The following is a 21,401-nucleotide window of genomic DNA, read 5'->3' as shown; positions in this document are numbered from 1 at the left end:
CATGATTGGAGAGGTGTGACAAATTAGTCATTGTGACTGAGGCCTGAGAGGCTGGCAGGAGATGACTGTGGAGGGCTTTGAGTAATAGGCTAAGGAGTCTGGATTTAAACTTGCTGGCTAAGTTATTCTTGAAGGCTCCACCCCAAGGTACTCTGAAAATGGAGATACCTATTCCAGCTCATAGACTCCATGTCAGGTGGTGCACTTCTTAACAAAACCTCAAAACCTAGATATAGACCAGGTCTCATGAGATAGGGCATATGTGCATGTATCCATAAGTTAGGGAAATATATACCTTAAAGCAAAAGTGCAAAATAGTTTTCAAAGTCAATAAATGATGCAAGCAAGTAGAAAGACCTAAAATATACCTTAAAGTACCTAATGAAACAGTTTCTACTTAGACCTAGATACCCTCCTCACCTATCTCCTATTACACATCTTTCAATCACTCCAAAGCTAACCTTGTCAGACAAAGTAAGGACAACAAAAGATGAATAAGGGTAAGAGACTGGCATACATTAATGATGACTCTTCAGTCACTACCAAGCCACCCCATCACCTAGAACCCTAGTCAGGGAGCCTAGGGATTCCCACACAGACATGATAGGCCTAGACCTCAAACAGATCCCTCTTGCCACTATCACTGGTAATCTCCATCAGAAACAACATAATGGATCCCTTTGTGGGCCCCTATAGGACCTTTCCCTCAATGTGGACCAACAATGGTAGGGAGTGTTCCATTCTCCAAAGGGAGGTTGGACAACATACTCAACCTACTACCTGAGGAGGATTGCTCCTGAAATTAGTGCAGCCTGGAATGTTCCTAGCCGTGACCACAGAATATGAGCTCAGACCTACAGGTATCCAAATGACAGATGACCCACCCATATCTAATGACAGATAAGTGGATAAGAAAGTTGTGGAATATATATATATATATATATATATATATATATATATATATATATATATATATATATATATATGAAGTCATCTTTTTCACCTCATTTTAGATGTAACTTGAAGAAACCATGTTAAGTGAGATAATCCAAAGAAAGAGAGAGAGAGAGAGAGAAAAGAAGAAGAAGAAAGAAAGAAGAAGAAGAAGAAGAAGAAGAAGAAGAAGAAGAAGAAGAAGAAGAAGAAGAAGAAGAGAGAGACCAGATGATCTCACTTATAGATAGAACTGGACAGGTTTTGGTGTATTGAAACAAAGTAAAAGACTCTGGGGACAGAGAGGAAGGGAAAAGGTGTAGAGGATGTTGGGGTTCTGCTGCACAATGGAGGAAAGGACCATGGGTGGGGGTGAGAGTATTCTGCAGACATCTATCATGGAGAAATGAGAAACTGTACCTATGTGCCAATAACTATACTATAAATCATGAATTCCCCTAATGAAATGATTTATTAAAATAATCATAATACACCTAATAATGGTTACTCCTCATTCTTGGTGGCTAGGACATTATGAGGTTTGATATCTTACCCTGTTTTCAGTGAGTGACCTATAGAGGTATGTATAACAAACAGTTTCAGAAACATACCTTTAGTTGGTGTTCCTATCCAGTTGAGATATCTTGTAAGCTTCGTGGAGATGTAGGTCTTTCCTCGGGCTGGTAAACCCACCATGATCACCATTGTAGGGGAGTTGGTGAACTGAGGTATAGATGCTGGAAGATAAATATGGATGAAAAGGTTATTCTGTAGTTCACATACTTTTCTGTTGTCAGTTCAGAGCTGTAGAACCGGAAAGAGTATTTTAGCCACCACTAAGACAAAACACTTGGAAAACTGAAAGTTAATGAACTTTCTATAATTCATCAGACAACTAATAATGCCATACCAGCAGCTTACCTCAAATCTGTGGAGACAGGTATCTTCAAATATTAATGGGGTTCAGTACTTACCTATCTTATTTAGATACTAAACAAAATTAAGAGTAATGAATTTCTAAAGGTTGGTTGTAGACTAGTGTGAGAATGTGACTCTTGTGAAGAACTGCAGATAGGTATTTCCTTTACAAATTCTAAAATGTTCTGATAGTGATGCCCAAGAAGAATCCTGAGAAAGTTATTCTGTAGTCCTGACATGGTGAAGGAGCCAGAATAGAAGTCTTTGCTGTAATGGTGCACAGTAAATTCTCTAAAATCCTTATGAAGGGGATAGGTAGCCTCTTAACACAATTCTATCAAGACCTGAAGTGTCTGTCATCAGGAATCATGTCTTTATCCCATCACTGAAAAGGAGACAGATCTGCAAAACAGGCACTGCTTCTCTTATCTGAGAGACAAGAGAAAAAAGGAAACACACGCTGAAGTAGTAATAAGTGTAAGGATGACTTAGAAAGAAAGTGAAGACAGGACCACTGGAAAAAAATGGGGAGGAAATATATAGAACATTTTCACATCCTTAATCTCTGTCTGCAATTTTACCTTCAACTTTCTTATCTGTTTGGTTTGAATTCATTGAACTCCTGTATCTCTTCAATAATCCAATTTTATTATGTGGCAAATTGAGAAATGTTATGTGTGTACTAACTATTATATTTTACTGTCAACTATAAGCCATTAATCCTTCAGTAAATAAATTAAAAATAATCTGATGTTATATTGTATGTTGATAATATTTAATTGATTTAAAAATGCTCATGATAATTTTTTTAAATTTTTATTAATAAAAAGGAAACATTGACAAAACCATAGGATAAGAGGGGTACAGCTTCACACAATTCCCACCACCAGAACTCTGTATCCCATCCCTTCCCCTGATAGCTTTCCTATTCTTCGACCCTCTGGGAGTGTGGACCCAAGGTGATTGTGGGATGCAGAAGGTTGAAGGTCCGGCTTCTGTAATTGCTTCCCTGCTGAACATGGGAATTGACAGGTCAATCCATACTCCCAGCCTTTCTCTCTCTTTCCCTAGTGGGGAAGGGCTCTGGGGAAGCAGAGCTCCAGGACATATTGGTGGGGTTATCTATCCAGGGATGTCTGGTTGGCATCATGCTAGCATCTGGAACCTGGTGGTTCACAAGAGAGTTAATATACAAAGCCAAGCAAATTGTTGACCTATCATGCACCTAAGGGCTGGAATAGTGCAGATGAAGAGTTGGGGGAGGTCCTCCATTTTGTGTATAGCTAGTAGGCATATTTTAGTTAAATTCCAAAGGGCCTGTGGCTATACTAGATTTTTGTTGTTGTTTGTTTTTGTTTGTTTGCTTGTTTGTTTTTTGCCTCTGATCCTGAAATCTGATATGCCAGTGGATCCAAGTTATTGTCTGGGAAGATGATTTCATGGCTGGAAAAAGAACCAGAAAGCTGGATCAGGGAAGAGAGTAGCTCCCTAATATGGGAAAGGGATGTAAATATTGTTGACTGTAAACCCCATCTATTTGATGTGATCTGGGGCCCATAATTAGCTTAGAAGCCTATGTGACCTCTGCATCCCTATAGACCTGAGCTCACATTCTGTGGTCATGAGTAGGAACATTCCATGCTGCCCCAATATCGTCCCATCTTACTCAGGTGTAGTATAGAGTATGTTGTCCATTGTCCCTTCAGAGGATGAAACATTCTCTACTGTTGTTGATCCAGGCTGGGTACAAGGTCCTATGGGGGCCCACAAAAGGGTCTATTTTGTTGTTCCTGATGGAGATGACTGGTAACAATAGAGAAAGTGATTTATTTGAGGTATAGGCCCATCATGTCTGTTTGGGAATCTCAGGACTCTCCGAATAGGGCCCCAGCTGATGGGGTGGCCTGATAGTGACTAAAGAGTCATCATTAAAGTATGCCAGTCTCTTGCCCTTTTTCAGCTTTTGCAGTCCTTGCTTTGATAAGGTTAGCTTTGGAGTGAGTGAGAGAACTATACTAGGAAGTAGGTGAGGAGGGTATCTAAGTCTAAGCAGACACTATTTCATTATGAACTTGATACTGACTCACTACAGACTATCGTGCATTTTTTGGCTTTTAGGTATATATTTTGCCCTAATTTATGGATACATGTGAACATATGCTCTATCTTACGGGACCTGGTCTATATCTAGGTTTTGGGACTTTTTAAGGAAGTGAAGCTCCTAGAATGGAATTAGAGAATACCATGAAAGGAAAGGTATCACCCGAGTAATGAGGGTGAAGGGTCGGCATTCCATGCCTCACGTCTCTGGACACAGTCTGAAGTGAAGTATGCTGAGGTGGTACTTGTTGCATTGATTAGGCTGGGATCATTTGGTATGACTTGAGAGAAGCATGCAGGAAAGTGAGCCCCACTCTGAGGTTCCAGCACTGAGGGAAATATAAGCTCTATAGTGGAAGTGGGAGGTTCCTGCTGTCTTAGGATTTGAGAAGACAATAGATAGTTATTGCTATAATCACATTGTTTGGCAATTGGGTTAACTTTGAAAAACCCCTTTGTTAGGATTTGATGTATCACACACCATCACCATATTTTATGTCCTTTGGCATTATTTGTATATAGCTATACCACCAGTTGCTTCTGTTTTCCCTAGACTAAGCTTTTTAAGAGAGTCAATGTATCAAAGACTCAGCCTATGTGTTAAAAAGACTCAGTTTGTGCTTTAAAAAGTTTGAGACATTCAATCAGTTTTTCCCCTCTCATATAATAGTGATTTATATGACTACAAATTAATAGGAGTGTACATAAACACCATTCCCACCACCAAAAGACTGTGTCCCATCCCATCCCCCCACCACCACCGTGAAGCCGAACATCCACCCTCACCCTCAACACAGGGTTTTTACTTTGGTGCCATACTCCAAATTGGGTCAAATCCTGCTTTGAGTTTCCCTCTCTGTTATTTTTTTCTCTACTTCTGTTTATGAGTGGGATTATCCCATACTCATCTTTATCTTTCTGACTTAGCTCACTTAATATAATTCCTTCTAGCTCCATACAAGATGGGTCAGAGAAGGTGGGTTCATTATTCTTAATAGCGGCGTACTATTCCATTGTCTATATATACCACAGCTTCCTCAGCCACTCATCTGTTGTTGGGCACCTGGGTTGCTTCCAGGTTTTAGCTATTATGAATTGTGCTGCTATGAACATAGGTGTGCACAGATCTTTTTGGTTGTGTGTTATGGAGTCCTTGGGATATATCCCCAGGAGAGGAATTCCTGGGTCATATGGAAGGTCCATGTCTAGCCTTGTGAGAGTTCTCCAGACTGCTCTTCAGAGAGGCTGGACCAATTTACATTCCTACCAGCAGTGCAGAAGGGTTACTCTGACCCCACAGTTTCTCCAGCATTTGTTACTGCTGTCCTTTTTGATGTATGTCATTCTCACAGGAGTGAGGTAGTATCTCAGTGTTGTCTTTATTTGCATTTCTCTGACAATCAGTGACCTGGAGCAGTTTTTCATGTGTTTGTTAGCCTTTTGGATCTCCTCTGAAGTGAATGTTTTGTTCATATCCTCTGCCCATTTTTGAAGGGGTCATTTGCTTTTTTGTTGCTAAGTTTGCTGAGCTCGTTGTATATTTTGGTGATTAGTCTTTTGTCTGATGTATGGCATGTGAAGATCTTCTCCCATTCTGTGAGGCATCTCTTTGTTTGTGTGATAGTTTCTTTGTCTGTGCAGAAGCATTTCAATTTGATGTAGTCCCAGTCATTTGTTATTGTTTTAGTCTTCCTTGCAATTGGGTTTGTATTGTCAAAGAAGTCCTTGAGGTTTAGGTGGGAAATTGTTCCACCAGTGTTTTCCTCTAAGTATCTGTTAGTTTCTGTTCTAACATCCATGCCCTTGATCCATTTGGAGTTAACTTTTGTTTCTGGTGAGATAAAGTGGTTCAGTTTCATTCTTCTGCATGTTTCAACCCAGTTTTCCCAGCACCATTTATTAAAGAGAACCTCCTTTCTCCATTTAATATTTTGGACCCTGTTTTCAACGATTAGATGTCCATAGCTGTGGGGGCTCATGATAATTTTTCTAAATTAATCTACAGATAAATCCTCCAATTATGTATCATCATTAATTTCTACTTTGGATTCATCTTCTGTAGAAAACTACACGATTGCCTCAGGGATGCTCTGATTGCACATATATTTTGACTTCTTTTGTTGTATAGCAGTTGGTGTACTAGCTGTAGTGCTGGAATTCTTTTTTGTTTACCAGGTATGATGGGAAGAAGAGGGAGAGCTTATTAGGATGATATACCATAATTGGGTCTGGCATTGCTGAAAAGGACTTGGTACTCAGTAGGAGAGGACCAAGCTATACCTATGACATTCCAGCCACCTTAACATTTACAATAATACAGTTCTTCCCTCCACTCTCAACAGATTAGACTCTCAACTCTTCAACTCATAGTTTCTCCAGTGGTTGCTTTTATCCAATCTGGTCTCTCTTGGGGAAGGGGAACCTGGACTGAATCTACTGAGATAAACTGTCAAGTTGTTGATGTGTTTCATTTCTGCTATATATAAAAAAAAAACTAGTATAATCATGGGCCATTTTGAATATAACTAAAATAGGCCTACTATCTACAAAATGGAGACACCCCCCCCCAACTCTTCATCTAAACTATTTCAGCCTTTAGGTTCATGATAAGTCAACAATTTATTTGGCTTTATATGTTAACTCTTTTTTTCAGCCACCAGGATCCAGATGCTAACATAGTGCCAAAGGGGCTTCCCTGGGAAGACGACCCCACCATGTGTCCTGGAGCTTCACTTCCCCAGAGCCCCACCCTAGTAGGGAAAGAGAGATACAGTCTGGGAGTATGGGTCGATCTGTTAGCACCCATGTTCACGAGGGAAGCAAATTACAGAAGCCAGACCTTCCACCTTCTGCACCCTGGGTCCATACTCCCAGAGGGTTAAAGAATAGGAAAGCTATCAGGGATGGGATGGGATAGGGAGTTCTGGTGGTGGGAACTGTGTGGAGCTATAGCCCTCTTATCCTATGGTTTTTGTCAGTGTTTCCTTTTATAAATAAAAATTTAAAAAAATCAATCTACAGAAACAAACTAAAGTCAACCCATATCTGTGACCCTGGGGAAGCTACTGCAGTTCCCAGGAATGGGGCATAGAACTCTGGTGGGAATGGTGTGGAATTACACCCAGTTATCTCATGATTTTAAAATAAATATTAAATCACTAATAAATAAATAATAAAAATAATCATTTAAGCTCCTTGGCTTTCTCAGGAAATTCCCTGGGACCACAGCCTATAGAAAAGAAGAAAGCAGTCATTTTGCCTCTGTTCTGCTGCTCTGACCCAATTTGGATAATGACAGTTGTTACAGAGTTTAAATATTGCCAGCTGAAAAGTATAATTTCTTGCCCTAAATGTCTGCTACTCTCTATCAGTGTCCATTCATACACACACCTTCATAAAATTGTGCTTGTTTTGGATGATCTGATTAGTATTTTTTTCGTGGCTTTCTGTGGAAATTTCTTGTTTTTATGTTTTTATTTGGGGATTGCTGTTTTCCGATTTCAATTCTGTCGTTTCATGCCTCTGGAAGTCCCACTATGTCTTATTGATTAATTGATAGCTGAATTATTCCATAATGTCCATACCTTTCCCTTTTCACTGTTTGGGCTGAAAGTGCAATACGAGGATAACCTATCTTCTTTTTTTCTATATCATTAGTTTAAATACCTTGGTCTAGTCTTTCACCTATGTTTGTTTTTATGTTGGATGTAACATTTTTTTATATGTACAGTATGGATAGAGTCTGTTTTCTTTCTGTCCAACCACTGTGTATTGTTTTATTGGTGAGTTTCAACAATTCACATTTTTGGTGATTACTGTTGTGTATAGTTTACTTACTTTTATTATGAGTGTTCTGTTTGTTTGCTGACTTGTTTCCTCATTTTGCTGTTTCATTTCCCATTTGTTTTTGTCTGTCTTTTCATGTTGATATTTTCCCACTATGTTTTTCTCCATTTCATCTTTTTCTTTTTTAAAGTAATCTGTATTAGTGATTTAGTATCTATTTAAAATATTATAAGATAATAGGGGTATAATTAAAAAATTTTTTATTTATAAAAAGGAAACATTGACAAAGCCATAGGATAAGAATTAGGGTTATAATTTTACACCATCCCCACCACTAAACTTCTTTTTTTAAAATTTTTTATTTAAGAAAGGATTAATGAACAAAAACATAAGGTAGGAGGGGTACAACTCCACACAATTCCCACCACCCAATCTCCATAACCCACCCCCTCCCATGATAGCTTTCCCATTCTCTAGCCCTCTGGGAGCATGGGTCACTGTGGGTTGCAGAAGGTAGAAGGTCTGGCTTCTGTAATTGCTTCCCCGCTGAACATGGGCGTTGACTGGTCGGTCCATACTCCCAGTCTGCCTCTCTCTTTCCCTAGTAAGGTGTGTCTCTGGGGAAGCTGAGCTCCAGGACACATTGGTGGGGTCTTCAATCCAGGGAAGCCTGGCCAGCATCCTGGTGGCATCTGGAACCTGGTGATTGAAAAGAGAGTTAACATACGAAGCCAAACAATTTGTTGAGCAATCATGGATCCTGAGCTTAGAATAGTGGAGAAGAAGTGTTAGGGAGGTACTCACTGCAAACTCTAGTGTACTTCTGCTTTCAGGTATATATTTTGCAGTAGTTTATGGGTACGTGTGAACATAAGCTCTCTCTCACAGAAACTGGTGTATATCTAGATTATGGGACTTTGTTAGAAAGTGAACTACCTGAGATGAAATTAGAGTGTACTATAAAAGGAAAGGTCTCACCCGAGTAATGAAGCTGAAGGGTTGTCATTCCACACGTGAAGTCTCTGGACACAGTCTGAGGTGAAGCATATTGAGGTGGCAATCGTTGCGTTGGTTAAGTTGTGATCGGCGGATGCAATATTATTTGGTATGGATTGGGAGAGGCATACGGGAAAGTGGGCCCTATCCAAGGGTTCCAGGACTGGGGGAAGTAGGGGCTCTATAGTGGAGATGTGAGGTTCCTGCTGTCTTAGGGTTCAAAAAGACAATCAATAGTTAATGTTATCATCACATTATTTGGTAATTGGGTTAACTTTGAAAAGTCCTTTTGTTATGGTTTGCTGTACAGTATCCAGTATCTTGTATATAGCTGTGCTATTGGATGCTTCTAATCTACTTGGTCTAGGCTTTTGAGAGAGTCCGCATATCAAATACACAGCCTATATATTAAAAAGATTCAGTTTGTGTTTTGAGAAACTTTGAGACATACAACTGATTTTCCCCCTCTCATATTAATTAACTACTGATTTATATGTCTACATTTTGCTAGGAGTGTACATAAACACCATTCCCACCACCAAAGGACTGTGACCCATCCCTCCCACCACCACTAAACTTCTATGTTGCCATCTGCTTCATTAGAAACTACAGTAGTTCTCCCAAGATCATAGGTATGGGTATGGGTTGACCTTATATCTATCATATCTATCTATTTCTATATCTATCTATCTATCTATCTATCTATCTATTATCTATCTACATATCTATATATAAATATTGCCCTTTTAAATTAATTAATTAATTAATTTTATTTATTTATTTAAGAAAGGATAAATGAACAAAACCATAGGGTAGGAGGAGTACAACTCCACACAATTGCCACCACCCAATCTCCATATCCCACCCCCTCCCCTGATAGCTTCCCCACTCTCTATCCCTCTGGGAGCATGGACCCAGGGTCATTGTGGGCCATTTTCTACTATCCTCCCTTCATTTACTTTATAAGTCAGATCTATTATTACTTCTATATAACTAAAGAGATGCAAGGACTCGAGAAATTCAAACAACCAGACAGATGGGGAAACTGAAGGAAAAACTATAAAACAGAGATTGAAAACATGAAAATGTCCTCAATGGAATTTAAACTCATTTGGAAAGCTTAAGACTCAATCAGACATAGAAAGAATATCAGGATTACAGGATAAACTGGCTACAATCTCTATGATTTTAAAAAAAGATGGGAAAAGAAGTTTAGGGACAATGAAATAACTCTGAAAAGCCGTGACATCATTATTAGATTAATATAATAGAAATCCTAGATGAGGGAGGAGGGAAAAGGGATCAGAAACAATAAATGATAGCTGATTTTTTCCCCAATTCTGTGGAATTACCAGAAAAGTTCCAGAAGTGAAGAGTTCTCAAATTCCCTAATCTAAAAATGTCCCATGGAAAGATACATCATCGTACGATTATCAAAGGTTAAGAACAAAGAAAGACACCACAGGCTGCCAGAGAAAGGAAGAAAGGACTTACGAAGACAGCAGTAGCAGACTTTCCCCAGACTTCTTAGCAGCAACCATAAAAGACAGAAGAAAGTAGAATGGTAAAAGTGATTAGAGATAAGAACTGTCAGTCGTCAATATTTTACCCTGCAAAATTATCATTCAAACACAGGGCGAAATAAAGGCATTATCAGATATAAAAGTAGCTAATTAAGTTTGTCACTGCCAGATTTATCTTGAATAAAAAAAAGAAGAAACACAAAAATATAAACATTGAGGAAGACAATGAATAGTAAATCATAAACACAAACAACAGTAATATGAGACAACAATGAGACATGAAAGGGGAGGAAGAAATGGCTGAAACAATTCAGTTGAATAAGAATGGGACAAAATAGACTTTAAAATGTCTTTTTTTAGATATATTAAGTTGGATACAATACTCATGATAACCACAAAATAATATATGGAAGACTTATAGAAAATAAAAATGAATTAAATGGAAAGAATCACTATGAAAACCATCTACACAAAAAAGCAAATATAAGAAAATGGGAGAACAAATAAAAATATAATGTAACAAGAAAATAAAAAATAAAGGCAGCAACCAAATCATATATATACACCAATAACCGCCCCCAATGTTAATGGTCTAGACTCACCAATAAAAAGACACAGAGTGGTTGGATGGATAAAAAAGAAAAGGATCCATTTATACTGTCTATAAGAATCACATACATGAAATAAATAAAAATACAGACTCATAGTAAAAGGCTGAAGGACACTGCTCTAAGTCAATTATACAGAGAACTAAGTAAGCATTACTATCTCATAGGTAAAATATACTTTCAATTTAAAAGCAAATAAGGTACAATGATAGATACTATATAATGTGCAAATTCAATGAGAATATATATATATATATATTCAAAATGGGGTACAACTAAATACGCAAAACAATACCATCTGACCTCAAGAGATACACTGACAATAACACAATAATTGGAGGTAATCTTAACACACTACTTACAGTAAGAAACAGACCATCAGGATAAAATATTAGGAATAAAGTAGTAGCCTAAATGAAACCATAGATGAGCTGAATTTAACAGTTATATAAAGATTTTTCTATCTCAAAAGAACTGACTATATATCCCTCACAAGTACACATGAAATATTCTCTAGAATCGATCATATGTTGGGACATAAAGACAACCATAATAAATATGTAAAGAGAAAAAAAGTGTCTTTCCCAATCACAAGGGTATGAGACTAAAATCTTCCACAAAGAGAATAATGAAAATCTGGAAAAAATATGGAGACTAAAATATTCTTTTGGAGGTTAGAAGTAGACCTACCCTATGATCCTGCAATTCCTCTCATGGGGATATAGCCCAACGAGTCAAACACAACCATCCAAAAAGATCTATGTATGTATCTATGTTCACAGAAGCACAATTTGTAGTAGTCAAAACCTGGAAGCAACCCAGGTAACCAACAACAGATAAGGGGCTGAGAAAATTGTGGTCTATATACACAATGGAATACTACACAGCTATTAACAATAATGAATTCATCTTCTTGACCTCATCTTGGGTGGAACTTGAAGGAATCATGTTAAGTGAGATAAGCCAGAAAGAGAAGGAAGAAAATGGTATGATCTCACTCATAGACAGAAGCTAAAAAATAAGAACAGAAAGGAAAACACAAAGGAGAACTTGGACTGGAGTTGGTGATTTGTAACAAAGTAAAAGACTTTAGGGTGGGGGGTTGGGTTCAGATCCTGGAAGAGAGAGGATGACCTAGTGGGGTTTGAATTATTATATGGAAAAATGAGAAATATTACACATGTAAAAACTATTGTATTTTATTTTATTGTTGACTATAAACCATTAATTCCCCAATAAAGAAATTAAATAAGTATTCTTCTGAATAATAACAATGGATCAATTAAGAAATAAAAAAAGAAATGTAAATTTGTCTGGAAAACTGTGATCATGAAGAGACAAACATTAAGATTCTCCCCATACCTATGGACATATAATCTTTGATAAGGGGACCCAAAGTATTAAGTGCAGAAAGGAAGCTCTCTTCAATAAATGGTGCTGGGAAAACTGGGTTGAAACATGCAGAAGAATGAAACTGAACCACCTTATCTCACCAGAAAAAAAAGTCAATTCCAAATGGATCAAGGACCTGGATGTTAGACCAGAAACTATCAAATACTTAGAGGAAAACATTGGTGGAACACTTTCCCACCTAAACCTCAAGGACATCTTTGATGAAGTAAACCCAATGGCAAGGAAGACTAAAGCAGAAACAAATCAATGGGACTACATCAAATTGAAAAGCTTCTGCACGGGCAAATGAACTATCACACAAACAAAGAGACCCCTCACAGAATGGGAGAAGATCAAAGAGCTCAGCAAATTTAGCAACAAAAAAAAGCAAATGATCCCATCCAGAAATGGGCAGAAGATACGAACAGAATATTCACTACAGAAGAGATCCAAAAAAGCTAACAAACACATGAAAAATTGCTTCATGCCACTGACCGTAAGAGAAATGCAAATAAAGACAACATTTGATCTGGGGCCCATATTCATCTTAGAAGCCTGTGAGAATGGTATATATCAAAAAGGACAGCAGCAACAAATGCTGGAGAAACTGTGGGGACAAAGGAACCCTTCTGCATCGCTGGTGGGAATGTAAATTGGTCCAGCCTATCTGGAGAGCAGTCTGGAGAACTCTCACAAGGCTAGACATGGACCTTCCATATGAACCAGTAATTCCTCTCCTAGGGATATACCCCAGGGACTCCATAAAACCCAACCAAAAAGATATTTGTATACCTATGTTAATAGCAACACAATTCGTAATAGCTAAAACTTAGAAGCAACCCAGGTGCCCAACAACAGATGAGTGGCTGACAAAGCTGTAGTATATATTCACAATGAAATACCATGAGCTATTAAGAACAATGAACCCACCTTCTCTGACCCATCTTGTATGGAGCTAGAAGGAATTATGTTAAGTGAGATAAGTCAGAAAGATAAAGACGAGTATGGGATGATCCCACTCACAAACAGAAGTTGAGAAAGAAGAACAGAGAGGAAAACTAAAAGCAGGATTTGACTGAATTTGGAGTATGGCACCAAAGTAAAAACCCTGGGTTGAGGGTGAAGGTGGATGTTTGGCTTCATGGTGTCAGTGGGGGAAGGAGGGAGGATGGGATGGGACACAGTCTTTTGGTGGTGGGAATGGTGTTTATGTACACTCCTACTAATTTGTAGACATATAAATCACGATTTAATTAATATGAGAGGAGGAAAATGATGGAATGTCTCAAACTTTTTAAATGCACCATAGTCTGTAAAAGTCACAGTCTTAAAAGCTTAGACCAGGGAGAACAGAAGCACAGCTATATACAAATAATGTCAAAGGACATAAATTATGGTGATGTGTGTATGATACAGCAAGTCCTAAAAAGGGATATTTCAAAGTTAACCCAATTGCCAAACAATGTGATTATAGCAATAACTATCTATTGCCTTCTTAAACCCTAAGACAGCAGGAACCCCCCACTTTCTCTATAGAGCCTATATTTCCCCCATTCATGGAACCTCTAGGATGGGGCTCACTTTCCTGAATATTTCTCTCAATTTATACCAAATGATATTGCATCCGTCAGTCCCAACCTAATCAACGCAATGAGTACCACCTCAGCATACTTCACTTCAGACTGTGTTTAGAGACATCAGGCATGGAATGTCAACCCTTCAGCCTCATTACTCGGGTAAGATCTTTCCTTTCATAGGATTCTCTAATTCCATTCCAGTTGGTGAATTCCTAACAAAGTCCCAAAACCTAGATATAGACCAGGTCCCATGAGATAGAACATAGGTTCATGTGTATCCATAAAATAGGGCAAAATATATACCTGAAAGCAAAAGTACACAATAGTCTGTAGTGAGTCAGTGTAAAGTTCATAATAAAATAGTGTCTACTTAGGCTTAGATACCCTCCTCACCTACTTTCTATTACACTTCCCTCACTCACTCCAAAACTGACCTTATCAATGCATGGGCTGCAAAAGCTGAATAAGGGCGAGAGACTGGCATACTCTAACGATGACTCTTTAGTCACTATCAGGCCACCCCATCAGCTGGGGCCCTATTCAGGGAGTCCTGAGATTCCCAAATAGACATGATGGGCCTAGACCTTGAATAAATTCCTCTCTCCATTGTTACCGGTCATCTCCATCAGGAATAGCACAATAGACCCCTTTGTGGACCCCCATAGGACCTTGCTCTCAACCTGGATCAACAATGGTAGAGAACGTTCCAAGTGAGGCTGGACAACATACTCTATGCTTGACCTGAGGAAGATTGATCCTGATATTGTGGCAGCTTAGAATGTTTGTACTCATGACCACAGAATGTGAGCTCAGATCTACAGGAATGCAGAGGTCACATAGACTCCTAAGCTGAATATGGGCCCCAGATAACATCAAATAGATGGGGTTTACAGTCAACAATATTTATACACCTTTCCCGTATTTGAGAGCTACTCTCTTCCCTGATCCAGCTTTCTAGCCCTTTTATGCAGCCATGACATCATCTCCTCAGACAATAACTAGGATCCACCTGCATATCAGATTTCAGGGTAAGAAAAAAACCAAACAAAACTAGCATAGCCATAGGCACATTGGCATGTAACTAAAATAGACTGCGAGCTATGTACAAAACAGAGACCCTCCAAATCTTCACTTGCACTATTTCAGCCTTTAGGTTCATAATTAGTCAATTATTTGTTTGGCATTATGTTAACTTTCTTCTCAGCCACCAGGTTCCAGATGCTAGCATGATGCCAAACAGACTTCCCTGGACAGACAACCCCACCAATATGTCCTATATTTCAGATTCCAAAGAACCCCACCCCACTAGGGAAAGAGAGAGGCAGGGTGGGAGTATGGATCTTCCTGTCAATGCCCGTGTTCATCAGAGAAGCAATTACAGAAGCCAGACCTTCCATCTTCTGCATCCCACAATGTTGGGAACATGTGTGAGCCTGATAGAGCTTAGGGAGAACCACCCCCACCTTTGGATGGAGGTCTGAGAAGATAACTTCTTGGTAAGTCTCTCTCAACCGAGGTGAGCATAAGGGGGGAAACTCAGACTTGGTTCTTTCCTTCTTGACTCTCAGGCCCACAGATACCCCAGTACTTCCCTCCATTAATTGCAGGCCACATGGCCACAGATTCACTCATTCAAAGTCACCTTCTGATCACAGAAGAACACACCTTATCACACACTTCATCACACACCTCAGACCCCAGACAAGAGAAATTCCAAACTATATGGCCTTTTGATATCCATCTTCTCTCTGTCTCACCCTACGGGTTTAACCCCTATGCTTCTCTCAAATACCTTTGGATAATTAAGTTGCTTGTGTTATGGAAAATAACTGTCTTGTATCTCATCAATTCCTGTCATACCAACCCCCTACCTTAGGGGCATGCTGACTGTTAAGAAACCTGTAATTTCTGTCATATTGCAACAATAATTACTTCCATTGCTTTTCTATTTAACTCATGTCAATTTTGCTAATAAACGGACTCTAGGATTCTGGGACTCAAGGACTCAGATTCTAGATTCACGCTAAGAGTCCCCTGGTGTCTTTTACTTCATGTCACCCCTGTCGTGAGCGAGAAAGAACCAGCCCGATACCTTTCCCCTGGAGGACACCCTGCCGGAGAAGGAGAGAGACACCCCAAAACCACAATAACCTTGAATCCATACTCCCAGAGTATTAAAGAATAGGAAAGCTATTAAGGGATGGGATGGGATGGGATGCAGAGTTCTGGTGGTGGGAATTGTGTGGAGTTGTACCGCTCTTATCCTATGTCTTTTGTTAGTGTTTCCTTTGGGGGTTTACAGTCAACAATATTTATACCCCTTTCCCATATTCGAGAGCTACTCTCTTCCTTGATCCAGCTTTCTGTCACTTTTCCAACCATGACATCATCTCCCCAGACAATAACTTGGATCCACCAGCATATCAGATTTCAGGCTCAGGGAAAAAAAAAACTAGTATAGCCACAGGCCCTTTGGAATATAACTAAAATATGCCTACTAGATATCTATCTACAAAATGGAGGACCCCCCCCAACATTTCATCTGCACTATTTCAGCCTTTAGGTCCATAATTGTTCAACAATTTTTTTGGCTTTGTATGTTAACTCTCTTTTTAGCCACCAGGTTCCAGATGCTAGCATGATGCCAACCAGACTTCCCTGGACTGAGGACCCCACCAATGTGTCCTGGAGCTCCACTTCCCCACAGCCCCACCCTACTAGAGAAAGAGAGAGGCAGGCTAGGAGCATGGATCGACCAGTCAGTGCCCATGTTCAGTGGGGAAGCAATTACAGAAGCCAGACCTCCCACCTTCTGCATCCCACAATCACCTTGGGTCCATACTCCCAGAGGGATAAAGAATAAGAAAGATATCAGGGGAGGGGATGGGATATGGAGATCTGGTGGTGGGAATTGTGTGGAGTTGTACCCCTCTTATCCTATGGTTTTGTCAATGTCTCCTTTTTATAAAGAAAGAAAGAAAGAAAGAAACTCTACAGGACACATACAGCAAAACTACTATTAATAGTACAGGACCACATTAGTAAAGAAGAAAGGTCTCAAACAATCTAACACTACAGCAGAAGAATCTAGAAATGGCACAGGAATTGGGACCATATGGTGGCTCATCAAGTTACCATATGTGAGGACTATACATCAAGTCCTCAGGTCCCAGTTGCAGAAGGAAACTTCATGAGTGAGTAGTGATGCACATGTCTCTCCTCTCTATCTCTATCACCTGCCCATCCCATCCTCTCTCTCTCTCTCTCTCTCTCTCTCACACACACACACACACACACACACACACACACACACACACACACACACATTCTATCAAAAAGATAAAGATAGAAAGAAAAAAAGAAAGGGGAAATGATTACTGGGAAAAGTAAAGCCATGAAAGTGCCAAACTCCAGTGATAACACTGTTGGAAAGAGCGAGACAGAGAGAGAGACAGAGACAGAGAGAGAGAGAAAAAGAGAGAGAAAGAGAGAGAGAAAGAGAGAGAGATAAAGAGAGAAGAGAGAGACCTAAAATCAGAAATAATGAAATAACAAAAATAAAAATGAAATAACAAAAAATATGAAATAAAAACCTAAAAGGTGATCAATAAAACTTAGAGCTGGTTATTTGTAAGGATAAATAAACCTATGACTAGGCTCACCAAGGAAAAAAGAGAAAGCTATGATGAAAGGAATCAGAAAATAGAAAGACAAAAAAAAGTAAGTAAGATAAAATTACAGCTGATGCTGCAGAAATATGAAGAAACAAAAGAGGTTATTATGTGCATCTTTATGTCAACAAATTGACAACACAGATGAAATAAACACATTTTGGAAGCATATAACTTGTAAAGACTGAGCAAATAGAAAATTAATATTTTAAATAGATCAGTTACTAGGGTAAAAACTGAATCAGCATCATCCGGAGACCTAGTCAGAGAATACTGGGATTCCCACACAGATATGATGGACATAGACCTTTAATAGATCAGTCTGTCCACCATCACTGGTCATTTTCATCAAGAACAATATCATAAACCCTTTTAATGCTTCTACAGGACCTTTCCCTCAATGTGGAACAGCAATGCTAGTGACTGCCCTACTCTCCAAAGAAAGGTTGGGTCAACATACTGGACAAAAAGGGGTCCTGAAATGAGTGCAGCATAGAATTTCCTAGCTCTATGACCGTGGAATGCAGGGATTACAGATGTTGGTGAATATGAATAGATATGGCCCCCCAGGGGAGAGCCATGAGGTTTACAGTTAACAGTATTTATAATATTTCCCTTATACAGGAGACACTCTGCTCTGATCCAGATTACTAGCCCTATATCCAACTCTGACACCATCTCCCAAGACAGTACCTTTAGCCCACCTACATGTTAGCTGTCAAGCTCAGGCAAAAATTAGTAAAGTCATGGGCCCTTTGGAAGATACCTAAAATAGACTTCCTAGCTTTTTCCAAAATGGAGGCCCCAAAACTCATGTGTTATATTCTTTCCTTCAGGTTTCTGATTATCAAACAAATTGTACTGCTTTGTATCTTAATGTTTTTCAGCCACCAAGTTCAGGCACCAACCTGACTTCCTTGGGCAGACTACCTTACCAATGTGTCCCGAAACCTCACATCTCCAGAGCCCTGCCCCCCTAGGGAAAGAGAGAAACATCCTGGGTGTGTGGGTCAACCTGCCAACACCCAAGTCCGGCGGAGAAGCAATTACGGAAGCCAGACCTCCCACCTTCTGCACTCCACAATGAACCTGGGTTCATACTCCCAGAGGGATAATGAATAGGGAAGATTTCAATGGAGAAGATGGGATATGGAATTCTGGTGGTGGGAATTACATGGAATTGTACCCCTCTTATCCCACAATCTTGTCAATCATTATTAAATCACTAAAAATGGGGGAGGGGGACTCAACAGGAGATTTCCAGAGTCATTGCCATGGAGTAGCAGTTGCTTCATTATCATTGTCAATTAACTAGATAAGGTCATGAAAAATCACCTGAACTCCATATCCCATCCCACCCCCTGATAGCTTTCTTATTCTTTAACCCTCTGGGAGTATGGACCCAGAGTCACTATGGGGTGCAGAAGGCAGAAGGTCTGGATTCTATAATTACTTCTCCACTGAACATGGGCAGATTGAGCCATACTCCCAGCTTGTCTCTCTCTTTGCCCAGTGGGGCAGGGTTCTGGGGAAGTGAGGTTCTGGGACACAGTGGTGAGATTGCCTGCCCAAGGAAGTCTGTTTGACATCATGGTAGCATCTAAAACCTGGTGGCTGAAAAAGAGTGAGGATATAAAGCAGAACAAATTTTGAATAATCATGAACCTAAAGGCTGGAATATTGCAGATGAAGATTTATGGTCTCCGTTTTGAAGATAGCTAGTAGGTCTATTTTAGTTATATTCCAAAGGGCCCATGACTACACTAGTTTTTTCCTGAGCCTGACATCTGATATACAGGTGGACCCAAATTGGTGTCTGGGGAGATGATATCAGGGCTAGAGAAAGGGCTAGAAAGCTGGATCAGGGAAGAGAGTAGTTCCCAAATATGGGAAAGGTGTATAAGTGTTGTTGACTGTAAACTCCCATCAATTTGATCTGGGGCCCATATTCAGCTTAGGAGCCTATGTAACCTCTGCATCTCTGTAAGTCTGAGCTCGTATTCTGTGGTTATGAGCAGTAACGTTCCAAGCTGCCCCAATTTCAGGACCCATCTTTCTCAGTAGACTATGTTATTCAGCCCCCCCTTCAGAGGATGGAACATTCTCTACCATTGTTGATCCATATTGAGGGCAAGGTCCGATGGAGGCCCACAAAGAGGTCTATTTTCTTGTTCCTGATGGAAATGACCAGTGACAATGGAGAGAGGGATCTATTCAACGTCTAGGGTACGAGATATGGAGTTCTGGTGGTGGGAACTGTGTCGAGTTATGCCCCTCTTATCCTATGGTTTTGTCAGTGTTTCCTTTTTATAAATAAAAATTAAAAAAAACAGATAAAGCTGATGGTATACAGAGTTCTGGTGGTGAGAACTGTGAGAATTCCAAACTATAGGCCAGTGTTCATTTATTAACAAAATGCTAAAGTCTTTTGTTTATGGATAACATATTTTCATGTATTCATTGGTCATTTGTGAAATGTCTTTAAATCTTCTGTTAATTTCTTAAAAGTTCTTTATTGGGGTTTAATGGTTTATAGTTGACAGTAAAATAGTTTGTACATGCATAACATTTCCCAGTTTTACACATAACAATTCAACCCCCAATAGGTCCTCCTATGCCATCATGATCCAGGACCTGAAACCTCCCCCTCAGCCCAGAGTCCTTTACTTTGGTGCAATACACCAATTCCAGTTCCTTCTGATGTGTTTTCCCTTCTGATCTTGTTTTTCAACTTCTATGAGTGAGATGATCCCATATTCATCCTTCTCTTTCTGACTTATCTCACTTAACATGATTCCTTCAAGCTCCATCCAAGATGGGATGAAGAAGGTGTACTCACCATTTTTCTTCTTTTTAAATTTGTAAAAAGGAGACATTCACAAAACCATAGGATAAAGGGGTACAACTTCACACAATTCCCACCACCCGATCTCCATATCCCATCCCCTCCCCTGATAGCTTTCCTATTCTTTATTCCTCTGGGAGTATGGACCCAAGGTCATTGTGGGATGCAGAAGGTGGAAGGTCTGGCCTTTGTAATTGCTTCCCCACTGAACATGGGCATTGACTGGTAGATCCATACTCTCAGCCTGCCTCTCTCTTTCCCTAGTAGGGCGGGGTTCTCGGGAAGTGGAGCTCCACGACACATTGGTCGAGTTGTCTGCCCAGGGATGTCTGGTCGGCATCATGCTGGCATCTGGAACTTTGTGACTGAAAAGAGAGTTAACATACAAAGCCAAACAAATTGTTGAACAATCATGGACCTAAAGGCTGGAATAGTGCAGAACTCACCATGTTTAATAGCTGAGTAATATTATATTGTATATATAGACCACAACTTTCTCAGGCCCTCATCTGTTGTTGGTCATCTGGGCCAAATTCTTTTTTTTAATAAGCAAATATGCTTTTAATTTTTAAATTCACTTTATACATTTTTGTTTATTTTAAATAGAGACACAGATAAATCGAGAGAAGGAAAGAGGGAGATGAAAAAGGACAGAGAGAGACATGTGGAGCATGATTCACCACTTGTAAAGCTCCCTCCTCTGCAGGTGGGGACAGGGGCCTTGTACCTGGGTCCTTGTGCATGTTAACATAGGTGCTCAAACAGGTGTGCTACCACCCAGCCCTAAAATGTCAAATTCTTAAAAATAAAATATTAATTCCATCAATTTTATTATCCTAGGAATATAAGGTTTGTTCACCACAAGAGAAATCTCTAACACATTAACAATTAAAATAAGATATCATCAAGTCATCTCATAGATACAGAAAAACAAATTTAAATTTAATTTAAAAATATAACAGCTAGGGCGGGAAAATAGCTTACCTAGATAGTGCACCAGCTTTGTTAAATATATTAGTCATGCTCAAACCCAGCCCCAACTGCACTGGAAG

General features: G+C 39.5%; 1 protein-coding gene across 7 annotated transcripts in view; it reads right to left on the bottom strand.

The window, feature by feature from the left end:
- The window catches only part of PFKFB1 (6-phosphofructo-2-kinase/fructose-2,6-biphosphatase 1), a 93,495-nt gene that overhangs the window by 62,458 nt on the left and 9,636 nt on the right, over positions 1-21,401 (bottom strand). For 6 of the 7 annotated variants that reach the window (XM_016194164.2, XM_060183369.1, XM_016194165.2 and 3 more), the window contains one exon: positions 1,545-1,670. In XM_016194164.2, the coding sequence (XP_016049650.1) occupies positions 1,545-1,670 (126 nt within the window). Of the gene's footprint in view, positions 1-1,544; positions 1,673-21,401 lie in introns of those variants that run through there. The other variant, XM_060183371.1, reaches the window with a different exon arrangement.

Source organism: Erinaceus europaeus, chromosome X, assembly GCF_950295315.1.
Source record: "Erinaceus europaeus chromosome X, mEriEur2.1, whole genome shotgun sequence".
In the NCBI taxonomy this organism is placed as follows: Eukaryota; Metazoa; Chordata; class Mammalia; order Eulipotyphla; family Erinaceidae; genus Erinaceus; species Erinaceus europaeus.
Note: the sequence above shows the minus strand (reverse complement) of the source record. Positions and strands in the feature narration are given on the sequence as shown.